The following is a 13657-nucleotide window of genomic DNA, read 5'->3' on the forward strand; positions in this document are numbered from 1 at the left end:
GAGCGGCCCCCACGGGGGGGGGGGTTGTATGGCGAGCGAGCGATTCACTGCTGCAGCATCTGGCTGCTGAAACACGGGAAAGGATGTCTCGTCTGGCACACAAAAACACTCGAAGACTATCTGGCGCCTCCGGTTTTGCAATTGTTCCAGTCATGCAATAAGTTTACAACACGCCCTTCAATTTAAAAATAGGCCAGTTTTTCTTTATCACTGCTCTCGAGATTTTCTTAAAAAGGGTATTAAAAATGTGGGAATATTTTTCATAGGATTTTAACATACCCTTAATGGTGTGAGTGTCAACACAATTAAAGGGCTAGTATTATCCGTGCCTTGAATTAGTTACTAATCATTTTCTGTGAACTGTGCAGTCATAACGTGCTGCTTTATTTCTGCCGGTCTTCATTTTCGTTTGAAAGATGCATTGATGTAGCTCCTTTCAGCACGACTGGATGCCCAAAAATGCAATGAAATGCAATCACTGTAAAAAAAAAATCGACTCAAGAAAAAAGGAAAAATATCAGTGACGTGTTTTGGGGTCAAACTCCCGTTTGCAAACGATAGAATTCTAACGTCTGAACAATAAAATGAACTCAAAACCACTGCAGTTTATTTCACGTGTAATGTTTTCGTAAATATGGTGGAAACGGTGTTGCTTTCTGACATTCTGGGTACGGTGCATTTGACCCAAGTGATCTTGCCTTAAAAACAAAGTCGTTCATTTTCTAGAGTCCTCTTTCCAAACATAAGCTTGTAACAAGCAGCCTCTGCTCCAGTTGCCAGAGAATGTATTTCCTTCGGTGGGTTTTTTTTCAACTTCCGCCAATCCTCTGCTCCAGTAGACCGATCGCGACTGCGCATCTGGAAGTACAAAGGATTTGAGTCGATAGGGGCCAGTAAGAGTGGTACATAGTTGCCTGAGACTGATACCTACCTGTACTGGCAAAGCAGAGAAACGCCGTATTATGTTTGTACAGTGAAGGATATCACAGACACCACTGGAGCGATATTTCTTTTGGTCAGTAGGTGCCTTCTCACTGGAACAAAATGACTATGAAAACAACCAGCAACTTGTATCGCTTAGTCTTAAAAGTAACCTTGCTCCAAATCATCTGGGTCCAGCAGACTTTAGAAGCACCGACTGGCATAGTCAAGTTTCCAGGTGATAACAGCACGAAGACAGACAAGGAAATAGCCGCTGTAAGTGTGGGGAGCCGTTAACTTTATAACGCCTTGCAAATGGCGTTTTATGTTAATTGGTCATTTTCTGAAGCTTTCACTACAGCTGCCGAAACGAAGGAAGCGGTTGTTTTTTTCCCCCCTCAGTGTCTTCAGGGGAATCAAAAGTTTCTTGAAACTCTAGAGGCGAGATCACAATGGAGCTTGATAACATCTGTTGGTTTTGGCAAGGCAGGGTCCTTGCAAGTAGACAAAACAAAACAATTTATAGATAAGCGGAACCTCATACATTGTTTATGTAAGAGCTATCTAATAGCTTCGTAAGAGGATTAATCTTGTATTTAAATAAATACATGGGGGCATCAAAAGTTTTTAAAAATGTGTAATTTGACACAAAACAAATAGAACAAATGCTATGTTTCCATATGTGTATTGTGTCTAAGCATATGTTTCAAAACATGTATTGTCGTTAAATTAACATTGTACTTTGAAGTCCAATCTATTGCCATAAATCAATGAGCTGAAGACCCTGAAAGTTTGTGGGTATTCTAACGGTGTTCGTGCTGAGAAAACGATGGCAGAAGTCCAAGTGCCTCTAGGACTACAGAAACACATTATGGCTTTCTGCAGATTATTAGCCAATGAAATTGGCTTTTGGAGTATCAAGTTATGAATACGTTTTTGAAAACATTAGTTTCGATTACAAAACAAGTTTCAAGAAATTAACTCAAGAAAATCAGGACACCTGTTTGACTTATTAATTCCTCCTAACACAAAATTAGTGCAAAATGAAATTTGCATTGTAAATGAGAATTATAATCCAGACTGTAGTGGGACTCCATGATATATGGGATAAAACAGTCAACCTTCTGAATCCATATGCTGCATTTCTTAACAAATGACAACAAAGTTTGCTATAAGTACAACAAACCAGAGAATCAGAGCATTTTCAACTAATGTCTGAATCAAATTCTTTAATGTTTTACCCATACAAATGTATTTCTTTATGTTTTATACCAGTTATACTTGAATAAATTCTATGGCTGCCCGAAAGAAAGGTGTGATCTTGTGGTGCTGTCAGACACACTGAAGAAGATGCAGAAATTTTTTGGATTGCCACAGACTGGAGAACTGGACAGTGAGACAGTAAATGTGATGAAGAAACCGCGATGTGGAGTTCCTGACGTAGCCAATTACAACTTCTTCCCACAGATGCCCAAATGGGAGAATAAGCAAATAACTTACAGGTAGGTGTGTATTAACGTGTGGAGTTTTGTTCAATGTGTTTTTTTTTATCAAAGTATTGGTAAGGATTTCTGTTGGAATTATTTTAATATGCTGCAGGGAATCAAAAATGGTTTCTGATTGTTGTATTACTCCATGTTATTCCAAAATTGTTTTTATTAAGTTAGGTGCTAATTATTTTATGAAAGGTGTCATGAAAATTATAACAGAAAACAATAATAACATGTTTAAAGCAAGAAATGATAAAATATTATCTGGATTTCTTCTTGAAGTAAGAACAAGAACAATTTTCAGTAAATATCTGAAGTAAACCAGACTGTGAAAGAATGTTAATTTGAAATTTTGCAGAAATATAATACTTATCCAGAGACTATATTGCAAGTAAATAGAATCCCTACAGAGTGGAAGCAGATCATTCAGCCCACTGAGTCCAAATCAGACTCACTCAGACTCACCCCATCCCTGTAACCCTAATTTTCCCAAGGTTAATCCACCCAACCTGTACATCTCTGGACAATATGGGCAGTTTTGTATGGCCAATCCACCTAACCTACACATCTTTGGATTGTGGGGGGAAACAGCAGGAGCACCCAGAGGAAACCCATGCAGACACTGGGAGAATATGCAAACTCCAAACAAATAGTCATCCGTGGGTGGAATTGAATCTGGGTCCCTGGTGCTTTGAGGCAGCAGTGCTAACCACTGAGCCAACGTGAGCATTCCAGCTAGAAGGGAGATAATCAGACATTTTTTGAGTGAAAAGAGGAGTACGATGAGTCTGTGCACTGTCACCAATATTATTCACTCTGTACACATTGAATAAATATACTTCTCAGACAAGGTTATGAATCTGTTGAATTCTCTACTCCAGAGTACAGTGAAGGCCAAGGCACTGAATAAATTTAAATTAAAAAGGGGTTATAAGGAGCAAGCAGCAGTGTGGAGTTGAGGCTGTGATGAGATCAGCCATGACCATGCTAAAAGGCAGAACAGCTCAAGGGACTGATTTGCCTACTTCTGCTCTTAGTTCTTAAATAGAGAATTAAATATCCTTCCATGGATAATAAATCTGGCAAAAATATAACATACTGTGGTCTGCTGATTACACAACACTTATTGCAGAATTGAAAGAGGTCCCACAAAGTATCAGGAAGGCAGTAAAATTGAAATTTAGGCTATGGATTGTGTATGAGCACCAAAAAGATAAAAGAAACAATGTTACTTAGATGGAGTACAAACATACCAGAGTGAAGATCGAAGTTGATGGTGTCACTAGAATAAGTAGATACTTGTCTGTATTTGCTAAATGGTAACACCGTATGACAGATGTGATGCAGAAGTGACAATACGAATAGGAAGACAGTAATTTTTTAAAGGTGAAGGCTTTGTTCACGTCATGAAAACTTTAGTTTGTACCAAGAAAGGAACTCTCAAAATGTTACATTCTATCCTGTTTCCTGTATGCCTAAGAAAGCTGGATAAAGCTCCACATAAAGACCTATGGTGGAAAATGGAGAGTTTGAAATGTAAAGACCATAAGACAAATGAAGAGGAACTTGAAGTTAAAACAGCTGAAAAAACTCTTTTAAAAAAGTGATATCCAAAAAACAAAATGTTGCTGTTGCAGCCTTTTGGTCAAGGTAAAAAGCTGCAGGGATTGTCTTAGAGGGCAAAAGATAAGACAGCGGAAAGAGAAGTCAATGTGGTATTTCAATGATGGATGCCACAGAGCAGTTACAGACAGGTAACAGTAAATTTGTGAGGATGGTGCATGACAAACAAACATGATGGACCACAACTGGAGCTCTCCTGGCAACAGTGGCCAAGAGCAGAAGTAGCAAGATGAACTCATGAAAAATATCTACCGTTAAGGCAAAAAAAAATTGTAATGAGCAATGTGCCAAAAAGGATTTTATTTTCTTAAAATAGATCATTGTATCACTGTAAGCATGCCTCCAATAGGAGTTATGAGAAAGGTTTCTGCCATTACTCCCTTACATTGAGGCTTAGGCATGTCAGCTGAGCTTCTGCTGCTTTTTGCTCACAGGATTTTGGGCTACACCTACGATCTGGACTCTGAGACAGTGGATGATGCTTTCGCTCGGGCCTTTCAGGTATGGGCTACCGTGACACCACTGAAATTTTCAAGGATCTTCGATGGAGAAGCGGACATTATGATCAACTTTGGTCGTTGGGGTAATAATTGTCTTACTTGAAATGTAACATAGATGACAAATCCATGTTGTATTATATTCAATATGGGTTTATGCCAGTGGTGTCTAAATGGGAGTTTTACAAGATGCTTCCATATAGGAAAACTTGATACAAGCATTTGTCAAACACTTTGTATTTAGCGGATGTTTTGAAGCCAAACCTTTTAGAGTATAATCCTTGCATGACCAGTGGAATTGTGACTGCCAATGTCCACCAGCACTGCAGTTTTCAGTATCAGCAGGAGATGATCTACACAATATGGGTGCAAACACTATTCTGGGTGCCTCTGCAAATGTATCTGGAAGCTTTAGTTTCCATTTTCCATTAGAAAGTGCTGCCCACATCCAATCTCAGTCAAGTTCAAAAGTACAATTCTGGAGTTGCTGGAAATCTGAAATAAAAACAGAAAATGCTGGGAATGTGCAGCAGGTCAAGCTGCATTGTGGAAAGAGAAAGAGTGTTAATTTTCAGGTCCAGCCAAATTTTCCCTGGTCCCCATGATAAGGAGTTTTTAGATGGATGCCTGTGTGTGTCTGTTTGGGAAGGGAGGTGGGGTGTATACAGAGGGTGACAAACCTGCTGGCTTGGATTCCAGAGGTGGAGGCCAGTATGCCTGACCTTCCCATGGGTTTTCATTGATATCATCAGTTGTACTATATCTCGAAGAATAAACACTACTTCAAACTGATTTTGTTCGTGTGGGGTTGATGTAGGTTTTGTCCAAAATGGAAATGCCAAAAATTAGTTACACCAGAGTCTTTGCCAACTATTTAGACATCTCTCGATTGCCATGTTGAATTTTGGTGATAGACAAGCTGGGGCACAAAGAATTTCAGATATTCATATTCATCTATAGAACAACAGAAAAATTATAACACGAAGAGTCCACTTAGCCAATTGTGCCTGTACTGGCTGAATAAACTAGCCACCGATTCTAATTCATTTACAATTGCTTGTTCCTCAGACCACCAGATTCAAATGATTACCAGTTACCCAATCTATGCCAACCTTTCCAAATATTTTTCATTCAGTTTATTGAATTTGCTTGGACTTTACTTCTTTTCCCAACAATTTGGTTGCTTTGTGTCATGGTTGAAGCAGCGTGATTGAACCAGCAGGAGCAAATACCTCCTCCCGCTGCTGTTGGTAACTGGTCCACTAGTGCCAACGTGTTCACTTAGAACATAGAACAGTGCAGCACAGGCCCTTCAGTCCTCAATATTGTGACAACCTCTTATCTCACTTAAAGATCAAACTAATCTACATATCCTTCATTTTGCTATCATCCATGTGCCTATCCAAGAGTCGATTAAAATGTCCCTAATGCATCTGACTCTACTAGCACTGCTAGCAGTGCATTCTACACACCCACCATTCTCTGTGCAAAGAACCTGCCTCTGACATCTCCTCTAAATCTCCTTCAATCACTTTAAAATTATGTCCCCTCATGATAGCCATTTTCACCCTGGTGAAAAATATCTGGTTATCCACTCTATCTATGCCTCTCATCATCTTGTACACCTCTTTCAAGTCTCCTCTCATCCTTCTTCCCTCCTATTACAAAAGCCCAAACTCTCTCAACCTCTATTCATTACAGAAATGTGGCTCAGGGATGGGCAGGACTGGCAGCTAAATGTTCCAGGATACAAACGCTACAGGAAGAATAGAAAGGGAGCCAAGAGAGGAGGGGGAGTGGCTTTTTTGATAAGGGATAGCATTACAGCTGTGCTGTGGGAGGACATTCCTGGAAATACATCCAAGGAAGTTATTTGGGTGGAACTGAGAAATAAGAAGAGGATGATAACCTTATTGGGAATGTGTTATAGACCCACTAACAGTCAGAGGGAAATTGACAAACTATTTTGTAAGGAGACCTCAGCTATCTGTAAGAATAACAGGGTGGTTATGGGAGGGGCTTTTAACTTGCCAAACACAGACTGGGACTGCCATAGTGTTAAAGGTTTAGATGGCGAGGAATTTGTTAAGTGTGTACAAGACAATTTTCTGATTCAGTATGTGGATGTACCTACGAGAGAAGGTGCAAAACTTGACCTACTCTTCAGAAATAAGGTAGGGCAGGTGACCGAGGTGTCAGTGGGGGAGCACTTTGGGGCCAGCGACTATAATTCTATTAGATTTAAAATAATGATGGAAAAGGATAAACCAGATCTAAAAGTTGAAGTTCTAAATTGGAGAAAGGCCAATTTTGATGGTATTAGGCAAGAACTTTCAAAAGCTGATTTGGGGCAGATGTTTGCAGGTAAAGGGACGGCTGGAAAATGGGAAGCCTTCAGAAATGAGATAATGAGAATCCAGAGAAGGTGTATTCCTATTGGGGTGAAAGGAAAAGCTGGTAGATATAAGGAATGCTGGATGACTAAAGAAATTGAGGGTTTGGTTAAGAAAAAGAAGGAAGCATATGTAAGGTATAGACAGGATAGATCGAGTGAATCCTTGGTATAAAGGAAGTAGGAGTATACTTAAGAGGGAAATCAGGAGGGCAAAAAGGGGATATGAGATACTTTTGGCAAATAAAATTCAGGAGAATCCAAAGAGTTTTTACAAATATATTAAGGACAAAAGGGCCCCTCAAAGATCAGCAAGACGGCCTTTGTGTGCAGCCACAGAAAATCGGGGAGATACTAAATGAGTATTTTGCATCAGTATTTATTGTGGAAAAGGATATGGAAGATATAAATGTAGGGAAATAGATGGTGACATCTTGCAAAATATCCAGATTACAGAGGAGGAAGTGCTGGATGTCTTGAAACGGGTAAAGGTGGATAAATCCCCAGGACCTGATCAGGTGTACCTAGAACTCTGTGAAGCTAGAGAAATGATTGCTGGGCCTCTTGCTGAGATATTTGTATCATTGATAGTCACAGGTGAAGTGCTGGAAGACTGGAGGTTGGCAAACGTGGGTGCCACTGTTTAAGAAGGGTGATAAGGACAAGCCAGGGAACTATAGACCGGTGAGCCTGACGTTGGTGGTGGGCAAGTTGTTGGAGGGAATCCCGATGGACAGGATGTACATGTATTTGGAAAGGCAAGGACTGATTTGGGATAGTCAACATGGCTTTGTGAGTGGGAAATCATGTCTCACCCACTTGATTGAGTTTTTTGAGGAAGTAACAAAGAGGATTGATGAGGGCAGAGCGGTAGATGTGATCTATATGGACTTCAGTAAGGTGTTTGACAAGGTTCCCCATGGGAGACTGATTAGCAAGGTTAGATCTCATGGAATACAGGGAGAACTAGCTATTTGGTTACAGAACTGGCTCAAAGGTAGAACACAAAGGGTGGTGGAGGAAGGTTGTTTTTCAAACTGGAGGCCTGTGACCAGTGGAATGCCACAAGGCTCAGTGCTGGGCCCTCTACTTTTTGTCATTTACTTAAATTTATTTGGATGCGAGCATAAGAAGTATAGTTAGTAATTTGCAGATGACACCAAAATTGGAGGTGTAGTGGACAGTGAAGAGGGTTACCTCAGATTACATCAGGATCTTGAACAGATGGGCCAATGGGCTGAGAAGTGGTAGATGGAGTTTAATTCAGATAAATGCGAGGTGCTGCATTTTGGGAAAGCAAATCTTAGCAGGTCTTATAATGGTAAGGTCTGAGGGAGTGTTGCTGAACAAAGAGACCTTGGAGTGTAGGTTCATAGCTCTTTGAAAGTGGAGTTGCAGGTAGATAGGATAGTGAAGAAGGCATTTAGTATGCTTTCCTTTATTGGTCAGAGTATTGAGTACAGGAGTTGGGAGGTCATGTTGCGGCTGTACAGGACATTAGTTCGGCCACTGTTGGAATATTGCATGCAAATCTGGTCTCCTTCCTATCAGATAGATATTGTGAAACTTGGAAGGGTTCAGAAAGGATCTACAAGGATTGTTGCCAGGGTTAGAGGATTTTAGCTATAGGGAGAGGCTGAACAGGCTGGACTGTTTTCCCTGGAGCGTCAGAGGCTGAGGGGTGACCTTATAGAAGTTTACAAAATTGAAGGGCGTAGATAGGGTAAATAGGCAAAATCTCTTTCCTGGGGTCAGAGAGTCCAGAACTATAGGTCATAGGTTTAGGATGAGAGGGGAAAGATGTAAAAGAGACCTACGGGGCAACGTTTTCACACAGAGGGTGGTACATGTATGGAATGAGCTGCAAGAGGAAGTGGTGGAGGCTGGTACAATTGCAGCATTTAAGAGGCATTTGGATGGGTATAGGAAGGGTTTGGAGGTATATGGGCCGGGTGCTGGCAAGTGGGACTAGATTGGGTTGGGATATCTGGTTGGCATGGACAGGTTGGACTGAAGGGTCTGTTTCCATGCTATACACCTCTATGACAAGCCCTCCAGTCCAAGCAGCATCGTGGTAATCTGCTGTGCACCCTCTTTAAAGCTTCCACATCCTTCCTATAATGAGGTAACCAGAACTGAACACAATATTCCAAATGTAGTTTAACCAGGGCTGTACACAGCTGCAGCATGGCCTCGTGGCTCCTAAACTCAACCTCCCTGCTAATGAAAGCCATCATACCACACGCTTTCTTTACAACCCTATCAACTCAGGTGGCAACTTTGAGGGGTCTAGGGACAAAGACCCGTAAATCCCTCTGTTCCTCCAAACTGCCAAGAGTCCTGCCTTTAACCCTGTAATTTACATTCAAATTTGACCTTCCAAAATGAATCATTTCAAACTTTTCCAGATTGAACTCCATTTGCCACTTCTCAGCACAGCTCTGCATCCTGTCAATATCCCGTTGCAACCAACAACAGTATTCCACACTATCCATAACTCCATCAACCTTTGTGTCATCTGTAAACTTACTATCACCATTCCACTTCCTCATCCAAGTCATTTATAAAAATCACAAAGAGCAGAGGTCCCAGAACAAATCCCTGTGGAACATCACTGGCCACCAATCTCCAGGCTGAATACCTTCCATCTACTACCAATCTCTGTCTTCGATGGGCAAGTCAATTCTGTATCCAAACAGCCAAATTTCCCTGTATCCCATGCCTCCATACTTTCTGAATTAGCCTACCATGGGGAACATAATCAATCACCTTGCTAAAATCCAGATACACCATATCCACTGTTCGACCTTCATCAATGTGTTTTGTCACATCCTCAATGAATTCAACAAGGCTCTGCACCCTCACAAAGCCATGCTGACTATCTCTATCCAATCTATGCTTTTTTCAATTAATCATAAATCTTGTCTCTCAGAGTCTTCTGCAAGAATTTGCCTACCACCAATGTAAGACTGACTGGCATTTTCTGCAGCACAAAACCTATCCTTTTCCACTCACTGTTAAGTTCTGAGGAAGAGATATAAAGAACTCGAAATGTCATCTCTGTTTCTTTCTCTACAGATGCTGCCAGAAATGCTGAGTTCCTCCAACACTTCCTGTTTGTATGAGTTGGCAAACTGTTCCACTAATTCACTATTCTTCTGGAAAAGCAAGGTTAATTAACATCTAACCTAGCTTTGTACTTATGCAAAATACAACTGGCCTTCCTATCTATCCAACTAAAAACAATGACCCAGGGAAACACAAACTATTCCTCACGTTATTTTATCAATCAAATCACCTCTGAGTCTATAATATTCTAAAGCAAAGCGTATCTAGCCAACTCAACTCTTTTATCTTGGAATTAATCTGACACTTTCTCTGCACACTTTCCAAAGCTGCAATATTCTCATTTTATGAAGAGGCCAAAATGGAGCACTGTCTTCTTAAACTCTAACCAGGTCATACACACAGGACAAAATTAAAAATCACAAAACGCCAGGTTATAGTCCAACAGGTTTATTAGGAAGCAGCGCTCCGAAAGATCGTGCTTCCAAATAAACTTGTTGGACTATAACCTGGTGTGATTTTTAACTTTGTAAATCCCAGTCCAACACTGGCACCTCCAAATAAAGACAAAATTGTATGCTTGGTGCAAATTGTACCATGATACAACCTAGAACCTCGTTTGCTTCAGCTATAGTTTCACAAAACTGATCTTGAACCTTTCAAAAGTGTGTACAATATCTTGCTCTTTTTCAATTACCATTGGCTAGAATGTTGTTTCCTGTAATGAAGCCTCTCATGCATAATATTTTATTTTTTTCAGTTGAACATCGTTTGCCAAATGTGGACCTATTTCAATGAGATTGAAATCTTGAAGCTGCTAAGATCCTTTAGAAATCTAACATTCACACATAGCTTTATGTCATCCACAAATTTGCACACCATGCTAAATTGCCCACAGTGTTCAGAAATGTGCAGGTTAGGTGTATTAGGAGGGGTATATGTAGAGGTAGGGTAGGGGAATGGATTTTGGGGGTAGGGATACTTTTCAGAGGGTCGGCATAGATTTGTTGGGCCAAATGACCTGTTTCAACACTGTAGGGATTCTAAGATTCTGTGATATCCTGAACACTTACACAACACAACATTGTAAGGGATACAATCATTCAATCTAACATGGACAAATACAGAATGAAGTTCAATTGTTTGCATATTACATTCCCATTCTAAGTTTACTATTGTAATTTCTTATGCAACTTCCTTAGGTCACAGAGTCATGGAAATGTACAGCACGGAAACAGATCCTTTGGTCCAACTTGTCCATGCTGACCAGATATCCTAACCTAATTTGATTCCATATGCCAGCACTAGAGCTGTATCCCTGTAAACCTTTCCTATTGGTATACATATCCAGGTGCCTTTTAAATGTTGTAATTGTAGCAGCCTTCACCGCTTCCTCTGGCAGCTCATTTCACACACGTACCACCCTCTGTATGAAAACGTTGCCCCTTAGATTTCTTTTATATCTTTCCCCTCTCACCCTAAACCTATGCGCTCTAGTTCTGGACTCAACCACCACAGGGAAAATACTTTGTCTACTTATCCCATCCATGCCTCTCATCATTTTATAAACCTCTATAACGTCACCCCTTAGCCTCCGACGCTCCAGGGAAAACAGCCCCAGCCTATTTAGCCTCTCCATATAGCTCAAATCTTCCAACCCTGGCAACATCCTTGTAAATCTTTTCTGAACCCTTTCAAGTTTCACAACATCTTTCCGATAGGAAGGAGACCAGAACTGCATGCAATATTTCAAACGTGGTCTAACTAATATCCTGTCCAGCAGAAACATGACTCCCAACTCCTATACTCAATACACTGACCAATAAAGGAAAGCATAGCCAATGTCTTCTTCACTATCCTATCTATCTGCGACTCTATTTTCAAGGAACTATGAACCTGCACTCCAAGGTCTCTTTGTTCACCAACACTCCCTTATGATTAAGTGTATAAGTCCTGCAATGATTTGCTTTTTCACCTCACATTTATCTAAATTAAACTTCATCTGCCACTCCTCAGCCCATTGGCCCAGCTGATCAAGATCCCATTGTATTCTGAGGTAACCTTCTTCGCTGTCCTCTACACCACCAATTTTGGTGTCATCTGTAAACTTACTAACTATACCTCCTATCTTCACATCCAAATAATTTAGATAAATGACGAAAAGTAATGGACCCAACACCGATCGTTGTGGCACTCCATTGGTCACGGGCCTCCAGTCTGAAAAGCAATCATCCGCCACCACCCTCTGTCTTCTATCTTTAAGCTAGTTCTGTATCCAAGTGGCTAGTTGTCCTTGCATTCGATGAGATCTAACCTTGCTAATCAGTCTCCTACTTTACTGAAGTTCGTATAGAACACGTCTACTGCTCTGCCCTCATCAATCCTTTATTTGTTCAAAAAACTTCATCAAATTTGTGAGACAAGATTTCCCAGGCACAAAGCCATGCTGACTATCCCTAATCAGTCCTTGCCTTTCCAAATACATGGGAATCCTGAGGGACAGGATTTACTGCAACAACTTGCCCACCACGAACGTCAGGCTCACTAGTCTATAGTTCCCTGGCTTGTCCTTACCACCTTTCTTAAATAATGGTACCACATTCGCCAACCTCCAGTCTTCTGGCACCTCACCTGTGACTATTGATGATACAAATATCTCAATAAGGGGCCCAGCAATCATTTCCCTGGCTTCCCACAAGGCTACACCTTGTGGTACACCTAGGGTACACCTGATCAAGTCCTGAGGAATTATCCAGTTTTATGAATTTCAAGACATCCAGCACTTCCTCTTCTGTAATATGGACATTTTTCAGGATGTCACCATCTAATTCCCCACATTCGCTATCTTCCATGCCCTTCTCCACAGTAAACACTGATGCAAAATACTCGTTTCATATCTCCTCCACCTCCTGTGGCTCCACACACAGGCTGCTTTGCTGATCTTTGAGGGGCTCTAATCTCTCCCTGACTACCCATTTGTCCTTTGTGTATTTATAAAAACCCTTTGGATTCTCCTTCACCCTATTTGCCCAAATTATCTCATTTACCCCTTTTTGCTCTCCTGATTAAGTATACTCCTACTACCATTATGCTCTTCTAAAGATTCTGTCAATCTCTCCATATGCCTTTTTTTTTAAGCAAAACCTCAATTTCTCTAGTCCTCCTGCATTCTCTACATCTATCAGCCTTTCTTTGCACTCTAACAGGAATATACTGTCTCTTGCTCTATGCAATTCTATATTATAATAGCACTGGAAATTTAAAAGATTAAGTCTACCTGTCTAGCTTCTGGAACAAACCATCAGTGAGGTTGTAATGTGTTCTAATTACAGACTACAATATCACCAAAATAATAAAGCATTTTTGAGATTGTTAAAGGTAACTGTAATTAATTTCAGATGGTGATGTGAATGAAATCTAACCAGGCAGTGTTCTTTTAACTTTTTCAAGAGCATGGTGATGGATATCCATTTGATGGGAAAGATGGGCTACTTGCACATGCTTTTGCCCCAGCAACAGGAATTGGTGGTGATTCTCATTTTGATGATGATGAGTTCTGGACGTTGGGTGAAGGACGAGGTACATATCTATAGTGGATTAACTTTAGTTGCATATTTATTGTTTTATTTGTAATTTGAAACCAGTCATTAAATGTTAAACTTATCTAG

The 13657-nt window shown here is 40.6% G+C and overlaps 1 protein-coding gene across 1 annotated transcript in view; it reads left to right on the forward strand.

Moving 5' to 3' along the window:
- The first annotated feature begins 829 nt into the window (after positions 1-829).
- The window catches only part of mmp2 (matrix metallopeptidase 2), a 31901-nt gene continuing 19073 nt past the window's right edge, over positions 830-13657 (forward strand). The window contains exons 1-4 of the mRNA XM_072547390.1: positions 830-1197; positions 2197-2423; positions 4469-4617; positions 13440-13568. Of these exons, the coding sequence (XP_072403491.1) occupies positions 1045-1197; positions 2197-2423; positions 4469-4617; positions 13440-13568 (658 nt within the window). The 5' untranslated portion in view covers positions 830-1044. The remainder of the gene's footprint in view (positions 1198-2196; positions 2424-4468; positions 4618-13439; positions 13569-13657) is intronic.

Source organism: Chiloscyllium punctatum, chromosome 26 (assembly GCF_047496795.1).
Source record: "Chiloscyllium punctatum isolate Juve2018m chromosome 26, sChiPun1.3, whole genome shotgun sequence".
NCBI lineage: Eukaryota > Metazoa > Chordata > Chondrichthyes > Orectolobiformes > Hemiscylliidae > Chiloscyllium > Chiloscyllium punctatum.